Source organism: Apodemus sylvaticus, chromosome 8 (assembly GCF_947179515.1).
Source record: "Apodemus sylvaticus chromosome 8, mApoSyl1.1, whole genome shotgun sequence".
Lineage (NCBI taxonomy): Eukaryota > Metazoa > Chordata > Mammalia > Rodentia > Muridae > Apodemus > Apodemus sylvaticus.
The window spans coordinates 5,977,203-5,994,648 of NC_067479.1; the positions used below are offsets into that span (position 1 = coordinate 5,977,203).

A 17,446-nucleotide genomic window follows, 5' to 3' on the forward strand; every position below is an offset into this window, starting at 1 on the left:
AACGAGAGCTGACGCCCTCTTCTGGAGTGTCTGAAGACAGCTACAATGTACTCACGTATAATAAATAATTTAAAAAAAAACCTATTTCCTGCCGCCCTCTGCTGTCATCGCGTTTGTTTTGTACCTAATCTAACACTCATCATGAATGAATATCATCCCCTTCCAAATGGTGTTTTTATCAGAGGCACCATGCGAGCATACGGGGATCCTTCCTCCCAGCAGGACCATAGCTCCAACTTCAGGTTAAAGAGGTGTTCGCGTTTTTTCTTAGCTCTAGAGCACATCCGCCTTAGACTCTTGTAGCTCTCTTTTATCTGCAGATATCTGCAGTTAGAATGCATCTCTTCTGAGAAGACAAATCACGCCAGCCCTTCGGAGGAATCAGCGAACTGAAAGAGAGGATTACAGCCCGTAGAAGTGAATCTGGGTTCTTTTTGAAAAGTCTTCCCCGGGCTAGCACCCAGAGCCAGCGACAGAGCTCGGCGTAGCATCACGTGTCTGCAGCGGCTGCGGGATTGGAGGAGCGCTTTTTAGTGCTGCGGTCTAGGCGCGGGGGGTCCCGCCCAGCTGCCAGAGGAGCCGGGTAGCGGAGAGAAGAGGCCACCAGAAGACCGTAGAGGGGAGGGGGCGGGAGGGGGGTGGGGCAGCCTTAGCCACCCACGGCCTGGAGCCTGGGAGGACCAGGAGCGACGCCGGGCTACCCGCCTCGTCACAACTTGCCCGGACCAGACACGCTTTATCTTGCACCCTGGAAGAAGGAGCCCGCCTGCTTCTCCCTGCTCCGTTGCTCCTCGGCCTCCGCGAGCCCCGCCTCTGCGCCAGCAGCAATCCCGGGATCTGGATCCCCCGTGACTCCCCGTGCCTTGCAGCGCCCGGCTTTCGCCCAGGAGCGCGCAGCTGGGGTGAGCCGAGGTCTAGGATGCTCCAGGCGTCCGCCGGACTTGAGCCACACAGAGCATCTCGCATCTCTGTTGGCGAAGTCCGGCCTTCTTCCCTGTTCTGTGTGCTGAGATCCGCAAGGCTGCAGATTTGCAGCTCCCCTCTACCATCTTTTGCCTTGTAGGACCGGGTTCCCCGAGCCTTTGTCTTTTTGGGTTCTTCAGGCTAGCGGTACAGTGCAGTGAGCCCAGAACAGTAGGATGCACAGGGCTGGGAACCCAATCTGGGGTGGGAGCCAGGGAACAGGAAAGTATGCCCCCTGCCTTCCTGTTCCGGCCATCTTGTGGCGGATTCGACCTAGGGGGTAAGGATGGCTAACCGCAGATGCCCTAAGCTCACGGACTGCCAAGACCTTGGGCCTGCACCGGTTCTTACTGGGTATGCAGCGGAAGCGCGGAAGCCTCTCCCACTTTCAGCTACTGGGCCTTTGGAACAGAGCAAGGCAAAGACCAAGAAAAAAGGAGAGTATGGGCCTGGAGCCATTATCTTCTTTACTGAACACCTAAGGCACTCTACCGTTTTTTTGTTTTTTAACCTAGCACATTCTGAACGTCCTTTCCTTTCTGCACTAGGTGCTGGAAATACAGCGGTGAGCGACACACCTCTCGTGTTCCCGCTGATCCTGCCAGCCCAGTGGATGGAGCCCAGAATCCGCAAACCTGCCAGGTCTGTAACCCAGTGCTTCAACAGATGGGGAAACTGAGGGCCAGGGTCAACAGATGTATTCTAGGCTGGCATCAAGTACGTGGAAGAACCAATCTTTAAACCGGTCTCTATTCTTAGGGCTTCTATGCTAGGTTGCAGTGAAATGACTTTTTCTTATTGCCTTAGAATCTTGTGAATGCGTAGCTTATATGAAGTGTATGTTTTATTTCCTGGACACTTTCGTGTGGGTTTATTTATATTAATATGGAAAGTGCTCAAAACAGTTGGTTACGACTTTACTTCCAGACAGTTCCTGGGATTGTATTTTCCTTTCTTCTGTTCTTGGTTGTTAGGAAAGAAAAAGCAATTCCTGACGGTTGGTCCCAGCAGGGCCTCCCTGGAGGACTGAGGAATGTCTGGCTTTTCCTCAGCTCCTTGATCCCGGAGGTGACCACAGGCGGCCTCCAGAAGACCCCTGCAACGAGAGGCCTGGGGTCTGCAAGGCGCTGCTAGAATTTTTAAAGAATGCAGCACCAACACAGATTTGTAAGGTAAATACTGTAGCCCGGTAAAAGTTCCCATCCGTTTTTAACGTCACTGTTTTAAGAAATGTTGAACGACATTTTTTATTCCAAAAATGGAATAGCAAGCTATTGCATTTACTGGGAGAGTTATCTGGTTTGTGCTTTAACACGTTGTCAACGCTGAGGGATAAGAAGACCTTTTAAAAGTACGCTGGGAGAATGCACGAAACACACCCTTAATTTTAAAAATACAATTCCATTAAAATTGGCAAAAGTAAATGTATACATAATTAATACCAAATGCAGAACACCCCGCCCCAGATTTTCCCCTTGCCCTTATACCCTCACTTAACTTTGTACTTTATTGCTACACGTTTCCCAAACCTGAGAAAAAGATAAAGACAAATGTGTCTTTCTAATCGCGGAACCTAACGCTAGCATAGGGATGGATAGCGAGAAGACCACCACTAGGACTGAAGATTCTGGAGACGTGACCACACGCGTGTTTTAGGGGCTTACTGGGCCCTCTCTTGATACCAAGGAGGGTGGTGTCAGGGAAGGTGGCCGCCAAGAGATGCCCACCACAGGTGGATGAGGCCTGTTGGTCCAAGAGGTCTTCTCTGCCTTTCTGGCCCCGCAGGTCCCTGGGCGCATGCTGAACGCGCGTGGGCGGACACGCCCTGTACTCCAGGTCGGGGCAGGGCGCTGCCATAGCAACGTCCTGGACGCCCAGATCTTAGGCCGCCGCCGCCGCCGCAGCGGGGGTCTGGGCCATCTCAGGCTCACGAGGGGAGTGGCGGCGGCGGCCCCAAGGCGGCCAGGACTGGGGAGAAGACACTGCTCCGCCCCTCCAGCGCAAGCCTAAGCGGAGGACTGGCTTGCAAGCATGGTAAGATGCACGTGGCCGGAGGTGTCTGTCCCGGGATGCAGGGCGGGACCGTCGGGTTCGCCGGGACTCTCCCCATCCCCCCGCTTCCCACCCCGCTGTCGCTTCCTCCGCAGCCCTTCCAGAAGCACGTCTACTACCCTCTGGCCAACAGCCCCGAGGGGCCCGACGCCTCTGCCGCAGGCGCGGCCCCCATGGCCTTTGTCCCCCCCAGCGCGGCCTCGGGGCCCCTGCCCTTCTTCCAGTTCCGGCCGCGACTGGAGAGCGTGGACTGGAGGCGACTGAGCGCCATCGACGTGGACAAGGTTGCCGGCGCCGTGGACGTCCTGACACTGCAGGAGAACATCATGAACATCACCTTCTGCAAGCTGGAGGACGAGAAGTGCCCGCACTGCCAGTCGGGGGTCGACCCGGTGCTGCTGAAGCTGATCCGCCTGGCGCAGCTCACCATCGAGTACTTGATGCACTCGCAGGAGTTCCTCACCTCGCAGCTGAACCTGGTGGAGGAGAGGCTGCGCCTGAGCCTGATCGACTACGAGCAGAGCAAGCAGCTGCTCACCAGGCAGGCTGGCGAGATCAAGCTGCTAAAGGAGGAGTGTAAACGCAGGAAGAAGATGCTGTCCACGCAGCAGCTGATGATAGAGGCCAAGGCCAGCTATTACCAGGTGGGACACTGTGCCGGGCCCGTTCCCTTTAGGACTCTACCCTTCCCATTCTGCACAGAGATTTTCTTTCCCCCCTCAAAGAAAACAGATTAAAGCCAAAACAGTCACTTTGATCAACAGCAAAAATATCTCAGTGCCTTCTGCAGCCGCCAAGGAATTAATAATTAAATATCTAATATTGTCTGTCAGGCTTATGGAGTTACCCAAATGTTGGCTGTTGAGCCTGTTTCCTCTTCACGATAGATTCTGTGAAAAAAATTCAGTTGTGTGCACGTTGCTATTGAAGTTGGCCCCCAGAGGACCTGGAATATGATTCAGTATGTGAGCCCCTCCCCCCTTAAATTGAGGCGTTTTTTTCCTAGTGACAGAAAAGTGCCAAAATAGAACCTTAATGGGCCACACACACACCCCTCAGCCCCTCTTAACCTGCATTTGTCACACCCCTGTGTCTCCTCTCTCCCTGTTTGGTTCCTGGGCAGGAACTATGTCAGTGAGTTACAGACTCCCAAAGTTCTCAATGTGTGCAATTCCCCAGGACAAGAATACTAACAATAGCATATAAGCACTCTTATATTCAAATCATAATCTCTGTCTGCTATGGATTAGACATTGAGCCCAGGATAAATATTGCAATTTTGAAATCAACATACAGGTCGATTACCTCTGCTTTGAAATGCTTGGGATCAGAAATGCTTTGAAATTTGGAATATTAACATTCATCTTACGAGGTATTGGGGCCGGGACTCAGACTCAAAAATTTGTGTGTGTGTGTGTGTGTGTGTGTGTGTGTGTATGAGCGTGTGCAGGTGCCTGAGGAGGCCAGGCAATGTCCGCTCTCCTGGAACTGGGGTTCTAAGTGCTTTGTGAGCACCTTAATCTGCATGCTGAGACTCTAACCTGGGGCCTCTGCAAGATCAGTGAAGGCTCCTCAGCCCCTGAGACCCAAACTAAGACCCACCCATCCCTTAGAGCGGGGTGTGGGATTTTCACACTTGTAGGGTGATGTCTATGCCTTGGGGCACTTTGGATTTTGGATTTTAGATCAGGAGGCTCAAATGGTATGTAACTGATGGAAGGACAAATGTTGATTAAGAAGATAGTAAACAACAGGTTGACAGAATTGGTCATTTGAGATAAGTGCCCTTTCAATGGCTTCGAGCCTTCTTGGGAAGGCAGGAACCCACCAGCCCGACGCAGGCTTCAGTGTTGCAGAAGTGGGTGCAGGGCAGAGAAGTGGTCCAGTTCATAGGACATGAGACATGAGACAAATCCCAGGAGCTCTGAAAGAAATGGACTGCAGCCTGGGAGCAGCTGGGAAATCACGCTGGCAGGAAGGCCCAGGGTGTGGCCGTGGGCAGACACCAGGAGGCGCTGTCCTCAAAGGATACTCCATGTCCTGGGGGCCTGCTTTGCAAATGCTGCTTGACTTTACATACCTATACGTAGTGCTAAAATTACCCTTCTTTCTTTCTTTCTTTCTTTCTTTCTTTCTTTCTTTCTTTCTTTCTTTCTTTCTTTCTTTGTACAACGAATAGACATTTAAAGGAAGTATATTGTTCTCTAGATTGGGTAGTAATCTAGTGAAATACTAACACATCTAGCAAAAAGTTATCTCTTGTTCTTTCAGTCACCATAGAAATAATTGTCAGTAAAGATTTTCACATGTGAAGTACGAGTGTGACTGAAAGCTCTCAAACGAATATGAAATATGATCGCCATGGGAATATGTAAGAGTAAGGACTTTATCAAACCACTGCTTGTCAATCCTTAGCACAGGTGGTCTCTCTGAATGCCAGCATGTTGACTCTGGTGGGGCAGGTGTGGGTTCATGTGGAACAGTGACTACATCATTGTTTCCTACTTAGGTGGACATTTCCGCCCTCTGTGAAATGACGCGCCTTTGTTAGTTTTGCAGTTAGACTGCATAGGTCTAAATGTGCTTCCACCTCAGTGTTGCAGAAATATTTCCTTTCTGAGCTCATTGTCCTCTCTGGAAACTGGACATTAGCAGCAGCAGCAGCCTATTAGGATGAGGAGTTCCGTGAGATAAATCAGGGAGCGTGTGTGAGGGCCCCGTGGAGGCATGGATTCTGTTTTCCTTGTGACTTTCCAGTACTGAGTTACGGCTTCTTATTGTCTCTAGTGAACCCTCACACCACCTTAAGAATTCACTGAGTATTGGAGGTGAAGAGGTTAAGGCCATGGAGGGGTGCACAGGGTGTTTCAGGTGTTCAAAGACTCCATATGTGAATGGAGAATGCACAGCTAAAGTGTTGAGACTCCAGGTTCTACTTGGACGCTAAGAGTTTACAGAAGATACTTGATTTTAGTTAGTCATTTGGTGTTAGGATACAGTCATGGGTTTTAATTAATTAATGAAAACTGATTAATAGCCCTACTACCAGAACAATAATCCAACCCAGGGCTTTGTCCCACGTGTAGGTAGCCCTCTACTGGAGCATGGACAAACTACACCCAAGAAGAAAACTTGACTGTCCCTCTGCCAATAAATACTGAGCTAGATAGTACAGGATCTCAGAAGCCTGCTCCTTCTCCAGGCTGGAGTGCTGACCAGTTTGATCTTGTGCAGGTCCTACGCTGGTGGCCGTGGTTCACAGATGCTGTGGCCTCATCGTGTCTTGGGGACGCAGTTTCTAGGGAAAGTTCCTGATACCTGGCTCTTCCGTTCTATCTACTTTCTTCTCCATGTCATCTCCCCAGCTGTTGGTGACCCCAGGACCTTCATGGCACCGTGGCACCGGTTGGCGTATCTCTCTAGGGCAGGGCAACTGCTGTTATGGCTTGCAGGACTCACAGCTTCGTGAGACTTGATGCCTTTTCTCCCTCCACAGCCTTCACAGCACCTTAAGGCACCGTGAAAACTAGCCAGCAGCGAAGAAACTTCCAGATTAGTACCAGCTTGATTTACCCATGTCCCGTACTCGAAGTGTGGGTCTTACAATCATGTTCTAGTAGGTAACCAAGAGCTCTGGTAATATGCTGTATTGTTTTGAGATTCTTGGCCCCTCAGCAACTCTATAGGGTATTCCCACGCCTGCCACTGGGGTTTTGGTTTGATAACCGAAGGCTTCTTGGAGGAGCACTATCTCTCTGCATAGGGTAATTAGATAAATATCAGTGGGATGGATGATAAGATTGTGCAACATATACCTAATGGAATTTTACTTATCTGTAAAGAAAAATGAAATTATGAACTTTGTATGTAAACTGTTCAGTATAATTTTACTAATTACTATTATAGTTTAATGTATTTTTTATAGTTTTATTAATCCAGACCCAGAAAATAAACACATTCTTTCTCATATGCTGATCCTAGCTTTGAATCTTTGGATCAGTAGGTTTATCATGGAGAACCTGTAGCAGCCAGGAAACTAGAAAGAGGAAGCATTAGGGAGGAGAAGAAAGTGCGTCAGGGAGGACAGACAGTATGATGTGGGGAGGGGGGAGCTTAAGTGGGGAGGGGGAGGGGAGAGTACAGCGGAAACAAAGGAAGAGAGGTAACACTAAGGATGTTTGAAAAAGTCACGTGGAACCCTGCTATGGTAGAAGCTTCCTAGTATTTGTATATTTTTATAACTTATTTGGATTTTATGTGTGTGGGTCTTCTGCCTGCACATATGTCCATGCAGCCCATGCATGCAATACATGCAGAAGCCAGAAGACGGACATCAGATTCCCTGGGATTGGGGTAATAGACAGTTGTGAGCTGCTACGTGGCAACTGGGCATCAAACTCAGGTCCTCTGTAAGGGCAGCCAGGGCTCTTACCCATCAAGCCACCTTTCCAGCGCACACACACACATGCATGCGTGCACACACATGTGCATACACGTACACACACATATTTACATCTTTTTAAATTGGAGACGTGTTGTAATAGCTATGCACGCACACACATAGCACACACACATACATACATTAACCTTTTTAAATTGCAGATGTGTTCCAATGGCCAAGTACACAGACACGCACACACACACACGCACACTTCTCAGTTTCTTTTCATTGGAGATATGTTCTAAGGCCAAGCATTCCTTGTGGCCTTCCCTTCCCTGCCAGGAGATTATGATGTCTTGGGGATTCTGATTCCAGAGGGATGGAATGAGGAACTACTCTTGTTAGGAGACAGCCACACCTTTCTGACGCTGTGGTTGAAGATGATGACAGAATTAGATTGTGTAGGAAAATGTGAGTTAAATGAGTCTGTCTGTCCCCAGGCTTCAAAAGGAAACTTGGCTCCAGATGGATCGAGATGTGTGTGTGTTCTCTCTCTCTCTCTCTCTCTCTCTCTCTCTCTCTGTCTGTCTCCCTCTCTCCGTCCCTCCCCTCCCCCTGCCCTGTTCCCTCCCTTCCCTTCTCTCCTTCTCTCAAACCCTTCCATACCTTCAGTCTAAGATAATTTTGGGGGGGACTATGTGCATTTTCAGAGTATAAGAAATCCCTTGACTTAGAAGGATACTGTCAGGACTAAGAAGATGGGGGCGTGAATCGGTTATTGACTAATTTATTGATTACATGCTTCTGCCTCCACAGAGAACAGTATTATAGACGCTTTCTAGGCAGAACGGGTTCAAATCCTGTCTCTACTACTGTCACGACTGCTAGACCCTAACAAATAACCGTGTGGACGTTGGTATCTGCTCCATGGAATGGGAATGGCATCATGCCACATCACAGCCATTGTCAATGGGCTGTGTGGCCATGCGTAACGTACAGTTCTTTTAGCCAGAACCTGAGGCTGCTGTACAGAGAGCCCCGTGACACACAAAACAAGCCCCAGAGCTGCTTGACTGCGAGATGACAGACGTCACGTGACTGCCAGAACTTTAGGTTTATCTTCACCTCTCTCAATCCCAGAGGCCGAGAGACTGAGCAGGCATGTGACAAGGTCACCTCCAGACATTCCTGATCCCATTTCTGTATTCCTTCTCTTTGTTTCCACTCCCTCTGCCTCAAATCACAGGACTTACGGAGTGGAAAGGAAACACTTAAGGATGTCTGTTTCCTGAAGGCCCCTATCCCATCAGGAACCTGAGCGTGACATGTTTTATGGAGTCAGAATATGTAAAGGGGTTACAATGACAATGTATATTGTCCTTTTCTCCCCCCTCAATATTTTGTTGTATAAAATTTACAATATACAGAAAAATCAAAATAACCATATGCCGGATCTGCATATATAGAAGATTTTAAAAGGAAAACTAATAAGAACAAGCAGTGGACCGAGTAACAATAACCTAGGAAGGGTGTGTGGACTGGACCAGTGCGGCTGACACACACCCCGCCTCCAGGGTGTGAGGCGCACTGGTGTTTGCTCTTTTTCCATCCTCTACTGTGGGGAACATTTAAGATGTTAAAAATAAATAAATAAGAAAATAGATATATTGGTACAGGACCATCCCCTGGAGTGTGAGTGACTCTGAGAGCTCATATCCCTAATTTTAAAAAGTAGTGTCCCTCCATCCATTTCCAGAGGAAATATTTCTGTCCCCATATTCTCCCTTATGTCTTTGTACACTGTATTTGTCGGAAAGGTTTTCGTGGATGTATATATTCATAGGAGAATTTTTTAGCTTTAAAATATTTCTCCCTCTTGCTCTGACACACACACACACACACCTGTATTAGTTGCTAAGTCTGCTATAATAAGTGCCTTCAATTCGTTGGCTTAAGTAACAGAAATTTATTTTCGTGAATATTTGGAAGCTGGAAATCTTATGCCCAAGCCATCGGCAGGGCCAGGTCCTGGTGAGGTTTCTCTTCCTGCCTTGAGCAAATTGGTGGTAAGAATATAGAAACCCAACGGGGTAGCAACCAAGTACAATGTAGTAGCATTGTAAGGGCTTCCAGAAATTACCAGGAGGGTGGCTTCAGCTGCCAAAAGACATACCCCGCTGACTCATTTTGGTTTGGGAAGGACATTCTTAACTTTACGTTTGCCCTTTGAGTTAATGTCGTAGCCCGCACCCCGTATCCTTTAGGAAGAAAGCCGCCGTAAGCCATGCTTTGGATCCTGGTTTTTGACTTCGAGCAGGTGAGGAAACTCACTGCAGACATTTAAATTTGCTGCTCTCTTTCCAGTGCCATTTCTGTGACAAGGCCTTTATGAACCAAGCGTTCCTACAAAGCCACATTCAGCGCCGCCACACTGAAGAGTCTCACCTTGGTAAGCATGAACTCTGTGCTCAGAGTTATTTTCCTCCTGCTCCCTTCCTTTCTTGATGAGACGTGGCCCAGGGCGTCCCTCGATCCTCTCGAAAGAGTCTCATAGGCTGGGAATAAATGCTGAGCCCCTTAGGTGCCCTGCCTACCACACAGCTGGGAGCTTGAGTCTTGCATTCTAACGGAGGGTTGAAGAGACACTTAAACCCAGTGTGGTGCTTTCCAAGTGCCAAATGCAAAGATAGGACAAAGGGACAATCCTCTCAGGTGGTCTTTGAAGCTCTCTGAGGAGCCATGTCTAACCAGCCGGAAGTCCTATGACGGAGCCACTGTCTGATGACAATGAAGAACCAGAGTGCGTGTACTGAGGGGCAGGAGGAGAGGCTGGGATGTGTGTTTAAGCAACAGCAAGGAGATTGGAGGGGTGGGGTGAGTCGGGCAGAGGTGTGGAGGGCTGGAGCTCCAATCTCAAGAGCCGATGAGAGCCCAGGCCCGTGGGTGTTACAGCAGTACGGTGGCAAGCCAGGGGATGACATTTTTTGTAGAGGAGAATGATGATGAAATTAGTACCCTAGAGAGAACATTCTGGCTGTTGATGATAGAAGAATGTTGAGACAGATGAAGATATAGTCTCTGTGAGGGCCAGAGCAGAAGCTGGCAGAATAAGGCCGTGCATAGAAGTCCAGGTGAAGTAGGGGAGAATCCTGGACCAGGTGGTTCCAGGGCAGAGGGGGATACAAAGGACACGCGTTGGACACGGAGCTGTGACTTGGGGTCAAGGTGAGAGACCTATGAGGACCTACTCCAGTTTAGATGAATTTTTCTATGATAGAGGGTAAGGGTGGGAAGGAGTTTAAAAGTGGGAGAAGCCGGGCAGTGGTGGTGCACGCCTTTAATCCCAGCACTTGGGAGGCAGAGGCAGGCGGATTTCTGAGTTCGAGGCCAACGTGGTCTACAGAGTGAGTTCCAGGACAGCCAGGGCTATACAGAGAAACCCTGTCTCGAAAAACAAAAAAAAACAAAAAAAAAAAAAACCAAAAGTGGGAGGAGACAGGAGCGTTTGCATTATATACACACAGACACACAACACACACACACACACATTTATATCTGTGAGTCACGTGACTGGTGTTTGAAAATGAAGGCCGGGGATGGATAGATGGATGGATGGATGGATGGATGGATGGATGGATGGATGGATGGATAGATGATGGATGGGTGGATGGATGGATGATGGATGGATGTTGGATGGATGGTGGATGGATGGATGATGGATGGATGGGTGGATAGATAGATAGATAGATAGATAGATAGATAGATAGATAGAAGGATCTGGAAGTCACTGGATAACTGGGCTGGCTGAAGTCATCTAGTTAAAGATCAGAAGACCCAAGACCAATATTAGCTCCCTCACACACACACAAATACACACACACACACACACAGAACCTTATTCCTCAAGAAGGGTAGGTAGAGGGTGGCAATGAGGGTGACCTAGGTAGGCACTGTCTTAAACCTCAAGGGGAAAAGGGTCCCGAGAAGATGGTAGTTGTCAAGTGTATCAGATGTTCTAGAGGCAAAGACTGGGATGCAGGTTGGGAACATCCTGTGGCTGCACAGTAGGTGGCCTTGATCTCACAGCTTCAAGGAACTGATAAGACAACAGATCAGTTTGAGTGAGCTCAGTCGGAAGCCAGTGAGGAAATGCTCTTAACAAACATGGCTCTGTATGTTAGCCATGTGTGCTGGGAAGGAAAGCCAGAGACCTGACACATCACCTCAGGTGAACTGTAGAGATGAGAAATTTGTCTTAGTGGGAGTTAGCATGTCTGGGTGCTGATGGGAAAGACCCAGAAGGGTGAGAGTGCTCTGAGGTTCACCTAAGGAGCCAGTCTTCCCACCGTTCCAGTCTTCTCAAAGGCTGCAGCGTCCCCTCCTCCCAGGCCAGGCTTTGCGCTGCTGTAACCTACGGAAGTGTTTTAAACGGTTGTACTGGTTTTCTTTGATTGGGGGCCAGTCTGTATGTATTCCCATCCATAATGCTTTGTAGTAGAAGCAAAACAGACGGCAGAAAGTTTCATTATACACCGTGGACCACCGATACGAGTAAGCGGTATCTCGGAAACATGAAGTGTTGGGCCATTTGTAAGTGGCCCACCATTCTTTGGCATGAAACTGATCTCTGTCTCTCTGTTTCAGTATCTTATCCTATCTCATACTCGTGTCAGAGCGCGCTTCAGACTCTGAAACGAGTATTGTCTCTTCAGGTCATCTTTGAGCTTCTGACTTTCTGCTTTGGTTCCCATACCTTTCATGTCTACACTCACAGCACATGTATACCATTCAGTCATGTGTACGTCCTCATGTAAGTACATGCACATAAGTTCCTTCCTTTCACCACCTTTGAGTTCTTCGCTTGTGCCCTAGTTGACAGACGACTGCCCGAGCTTGCGTCTCGGGTCCCCAGCCCTCTCTGTGATCGCTGATAGAGGACTTCGGGGATCTTGGGTGGGAGCGCCAACCATGGTGACTGATGGTTTCAGGATTGTGCTGCTTGTAGGCAAAGCCCTTGCTCCTCTGCTTTGAGGGAGACAGACATCTCTGAAAAAGTCTCGCGTACCCGTGGGTCAGAACCACCGGGCTCACTCCCTGAACAGGATCTCACGGTGGCCCTATTGAACAATCAACCTTAGTATAGTGGGTGGCAGAAAGAAGCCATTAAAACTAATGAAGTGTCCGGTCACACGAAGGGCTCCAGCTAAACAGTCAAGAACAGGACTGGGCTCGGGGCAGTCCCGGGGAGAGAGCATTTTCCTTTGCCTTATCCGTAGAACTGTGCCCCGTAAGTTTTCAGGTGAGTTCATAAGAAATCGTACTCTAACTAGATCTTCTCTTGCAACAGAGTATAATACAAAGGCCCAGACCGACAGGCTCCAGAAGGAGATCGACATGTTGAAGGAACAGCTGCAGCTCACCAGGTCTCAGCTGGAGTCCGCCCAGCACGCTCACGCAGTCCGCTTCTCTAAGGTAGGGTAGCGCTCTGTCCTGGAGATGGTGCGATGACAAGTAAAAGGCACAGGGAAAGAGGGATGCAGGCTTCATGGTATCTGTGCGTGTGTGTGTGTGTGTGTGTGTGTGTGTATGTGTTAGTATGTATCAGTGTACGTGTCTGTGGTAGTGTGTGCATGTCGGTATGTGTGTCTGTGTGTCTTGTGTGTCAGTGTGTGTGTATGTGTGTGTCAGTGTGTGTATGTATGTGTTAGTGTGTGTCAATGTGTGTGCACACGTGTGCATGTGTGTCAGTGTGTGTGTCTGTGTGTATGCGTTTGTGTGTGTGTGATCTGTGTATGATACATGTGTGTGTTGCATATATGCGTTCTTGTATGGGCCAGACACACTCTCACTGAATCTGGACAAGGCCGGGTGCCCTCGGTCCTCAGCAGTCCTCCTGTTTTTGACTGGCACATCACAGGGATGTAAGCTTGTGTGGGGCCTTTCTGGGTTTCTACCTTGGTGTCAGAGGTTTGAACTCAGGTCCTCAGACTCATGCCGCAAGCGCTGCTAACCACTGAGCTGTAGCTCCAGACTCCAAATGGAGTCTGGGTTTTTTATGGATTTGCATTTATTTATTGAGTTTGTGTATGCGGGTGTGTGTGTGTCCTTCGCCTGCTGAGCCATCTGCCTGTTCCCCTTCTGTGCTTTGCTATGGAAGAATCATTGTGTGTAGTCTAGTGGGTTTAGAAGTTATTACAGGTCTAATTCAAAGAAGAAACACTAACAGACTTGGGGTGAAACTATGATTTGCTTTTAAAATTTGCATATGTGTTATATACCAGAGCCCCTTGGTGACCTAATACTAAGATAATTTCAGGACTATGAAATGCAGAAAACAAAAGAAGAAGACTTGTTGAAGCTGTTTGACAGATGGAAGGAGGAGGAGAAGGAGAAGTTGCTGGAGGAGATGGAGAAGGTCAAGGAGATGTTTATGAGGGAATTTAAAGAGTTAACGTCTAAGAATTCAGCACTAGAATATGTAAGTTTGCACCCTAGACGTTTTCACAGAATCGCTTGCTCAGAGACTGGCGTTAGCATGGCGTCATAGCCAGGGGGCAGGTCTTTTACATGCCCAGTACACACCTCCCTCCTCCCGGGCATCCCGGGGAGCACGAGGCACTGAGGAGGTGGAGGAGGCAAGAGAGACGGTTTTGTTACGAGTGGACGGTCTGGCCCCAGACTCCATTACAGAACCCCTCCCCCCCCCCTGTAGGCGTATCTGTTCCACTCCAGAAGAACTTCCTTACCAGATTAGGTTTAAATAACCATAAACCACAGACCCTCAAAGGAATTCTAGAATGTCCCAAGTAGTGGATGGAAAGGCTGATACAGATCACAAAGGCAGGAGGAGGAGAGAGAGGAAGAATACTTGCTTACCCTCTCCTCAGTCCACACCCGATCTTTGAGGAGGATCAGGTCTCTAAAGTAAGCAGGAAACGGCAGGTGGGCCCTGTGCCGTGTAGGACGAGCTGTGGTCCACAGACACGCGTGCCTGCTGATCAAGTTCCTTATGATCAGATAACTCGAGAAAAGTAGGAGGGAACTGGGGTCGATCCTTGGGCTTCCTCTAGGGGCAGGCAAGTTTCAGAAGCAACACTAAAGAGGCCGCCAGAATCCATTTGTTTTCCTCTCCTGCTCAGGATCTTGTCCAAGACGCCACGTTACAGTGGGTCACCACGTTACGGTGGGTCACCACGTTACGGTGGGTCACCACGTTACAGTGGGTCATTCTAGCTCCGTAGGCTTTTCTGTGGCCGGTGAAAGTCTGTCAGCCTTGTTGTGGCGGAACCTGAAATCTGAAGTGCGGGCTGTTTGTATGGAAAGCCCTGTTGTTGGGGTTTATTGACAAGCGTCAGGGAATCGTGATTAGTCAGCATTTGTGCAGAGAGGATCTTGGAGATACCGTGTTGCTACATCGAGATCGAGATCGTACCAAGGTCACACAGGTCTTCATGACCTAAGGCCTTCACTCTGGCTTTCCCACTCTGTGCTGTCGTGTTGGTCGAGAGAAGCTTCCGTACTGAAAAGCTCCTCTTCCCACTTCGAGTGGCTGCAGTGAACGCAGAATGAAGTAGTAGTATAATGTTCTCAGTGTTAACTTTATTGCCTGTTGTTGTCTGAGGTTTTTTTCCATAGTTAACTTTGGGGAAATTAAAACATTTATACCCCTAGTGGATCCATGGGTGTAGCCCCTGGTCATTGTTCACCTTCTGTGGCAATATCCTACTTTCCCAGAATTGTCACAGGCATGGCAACACACCCCAGCAATCCAGCCCTCAGGAGGCTGAGATGGGGACAGCCGGAGTTCAAGTCCAGTTTGACCAACGCAGCAAGATCTGCCTAAAAAAGTAAACAGAAAGAGACAGATAGACCCAACTCCTCTCATAGATGGTATATTTCTGCCAAAAATGTAAAGACCCATCATCAAAGGCCAGAAGTTGACTTGGGGGCAGAAAGATGGTCAGTGAGTAACGCAGCCGTGTACAAGCCGGCCTTAGTCCCCTATTGGTCCCTGAAATCCACAGAAAGGCGGAAAGCGGGACCAGACCACAGTTGTCCTCTGACGCCCCTGTGGACACTGCCATGCCCCAGCTCCCAGCAACAGACCATTTTTAAAACAGCAGTCTCCTTCCCATTTTTTCCATATCCTGGTGGAGGTATCAAAGATCAGGGATGGCTAGGAGGGGAACAGCGGAGGAGACAGGCAGGGCAGGCCTGGAGGGACAGGGAGAGCGGAACGGGGCGGCTTCATGCTCCCTGGCTTTGTCACCATTGCAGGCAGTAAACACCTAATGCGTCTGTTGATTCTTGTCACCCGCAGCAGTTGTTAGAAATACAGAAGTCTAACGTCCAGATCAAGTCCAACATCGGCACCTTGAGAGACGTCGGTGGGCTGAGGGAGGACCACCTTCCGTGTCCCCAGGACTTCCAGAACATGCTGCAGCTCCTTGATAGCCAGGTACAGCATGCGTGATGGCCACGGCCACAGCATGTGATATGCATGTAATTACGGGGGGGGGGGTGTCTCCACGCACTTCTGTGTGTGCACCCCGTGGACCTAGAATTACAGGTGGTTCTGAGCAGGGCGGAGGCAAGAGCAGCAAGAGCTCTTTTTTTTTTTTTTTTAGATTTATTCATTATTATTATTATATGTAAGAACATGGTAGCTGACTTCAGACACACCAGAAGAGGGCGTAAGATCTCATTATGAATGGTTGTAAGCTGGAATTTGAACTCAGGACCTTTGGAAGAACAGTCAGTGCTCTTAACCGCTGAGCCAACTCTTAACCACAGAGCCAGGTCTCCATCACCTTGGTTTTTCTCTTAATGAATTCGTTCCCAGAAAATGTTTTTGTTCTGTCTCTTTCTTTCTTTTTTTTTCCTTGTCTCGTAACAAATGCCTAGTTCATAATAGGTGTTGAATCATAGATGTGAATATGGAATAGTAGTTAAAACTGTTTCGGTTTTCACCAGCAAAAATGTTACTGTGAACTAGTCAATTCATATTATTATTCAGTGTTTTCCAGATTGCAGTTGTAGATATCACTTTAAAAATGCATATTGAAACATTAAGCTTACATTTGGTTTACATATAGCATTGTGTTGACAAACTGGTATCTTTGACATATTTTATTTTCACTTGGAAGCCAGACTCCATAATCACTCTATAAAAGTTATTTTATCGCAGTGGTAAAGGAAAAGAAACTAAAAAATCAAAAAGGCTAAAGTATAGGTTGGTGGTATAGCCTTGAGAGGCCTCAAGTCCAGTGGTGCCTCTGTATTGGTGGGGAGGATTGTAACTGTGGGTATTATAGCCTACGAATTCACTCACTTTGTAAAAGCCTTCGAGTCAGTGAGATGGCTCACAGGGTAAAGGCTTTTACCACCAAGCATGAAGACCCCTGGGACCCAGCTCGTAGAAGGAATGAACCGGCTCCCACAGGCTGTCTTCTGACCCCCACTGGTGTGCAGAGGGAGTCCTTGACCTTACATGCACACACACAGGTGCACACACGTGTCTACCTAAAAAGCAAACGGAGCACAATTTTGGTAAGAGCAAACCTCCAGCGGATAAACAACTTAGGCAAAGTGGCCAGATATAAAACTAATACAAATAAATAGTAGCCTTCCTTTATACAAATGACAAACAGGCTGAAAAAGAAGTTAGGGAAACAACTCTGTTCCCAATAGCCACAAATAATATAAATATCTTGGGGGTGACTCTAACCAAACAAGTAAAAGACCTGTATGACAATAAGTTCAAGTCTCTCAAGAAAGAAATCAAAGATCTCAGGAAATGGAGCGATCTCCCTTGTTCATGGATGGGCAGAATTGACGTAGTAAAACTGGCCATCCTACCAAAGGATCTGCAGATTCAATGCAGTCCCTATCAGAACCTGTGAAGTTTTTAAATGGTAGGGGCCTTTTGAAACAGGGTGGCTGCTTCTTGTTCTAATGCTGCGTCTTCCCTGCCTCCCTTAAATGTATCAGTTGGCTGCACATGTCGCTGTCCTGTCTAACTTTAGTTTTTCAGTGACAAAGCCCCTCCCC

The 17,446-nt window shown here is 48.3% G+C and overlaps 1 protein-coding gene across 4 annotated transcripts in view; it reads left to right on the top strand.

Annotated features, from left to right (window-relative positions):
• The first annotated feature begins 591 nt into the window (after window positions 1-591).
• Window positions 592-17,446, top strand: part of Dzip1 (DAZ interacting zinc finger protein 1) — a 57,014-nt gene continuing 40,159 nt past the window's right edge. Inside the window, exons 1-9 of one of the 4 annotated variants that reach the window (XM_052190650.1) lie at window positions 592-902; window positions 1,512-1,605; window positions 1,938-2,135; window positions 2,749-2,997; window positions 3,111-3,659; window positions 9,761-9,845; window positions 12,744-12,868; window positions 13,713-13,874; window positions 15,717-15,854. In XM_052190650.1, coding sequence (XP_052046610.1) covers window positions 2,995-2,997; window positions 3,111-3,659; window positions 9,761-9,845; window positions 12,744-12,868; window positions 13,713-13,874; window positions 15,717-15,854 — 1,062 coding nt within the window. In that variant the 5' untranslated portion in view covers window positions 592-902; window positions 1,512-1,605; window positions 1,938-2,135; window positions 2,749-2,994. Of the gene's footprint in view, window positions 903-928; window positions 1,060-1,511; window positions 1,606-1,937; window positions 2,136-2,748; window positions 2,998-3,110; window positions 3,660-9,760; window positions 9,846-12,116; window positions 12,207-12,743; window positions 12,869-13,712; window positions 13,875-15,716; window positions 15,855-17,446 lie in introns of those variants that run through there. The other 3 variants (XM_052190653.1, XM_052190652.1, XM_052190654.1) reach the window with 3 other exon arrangements.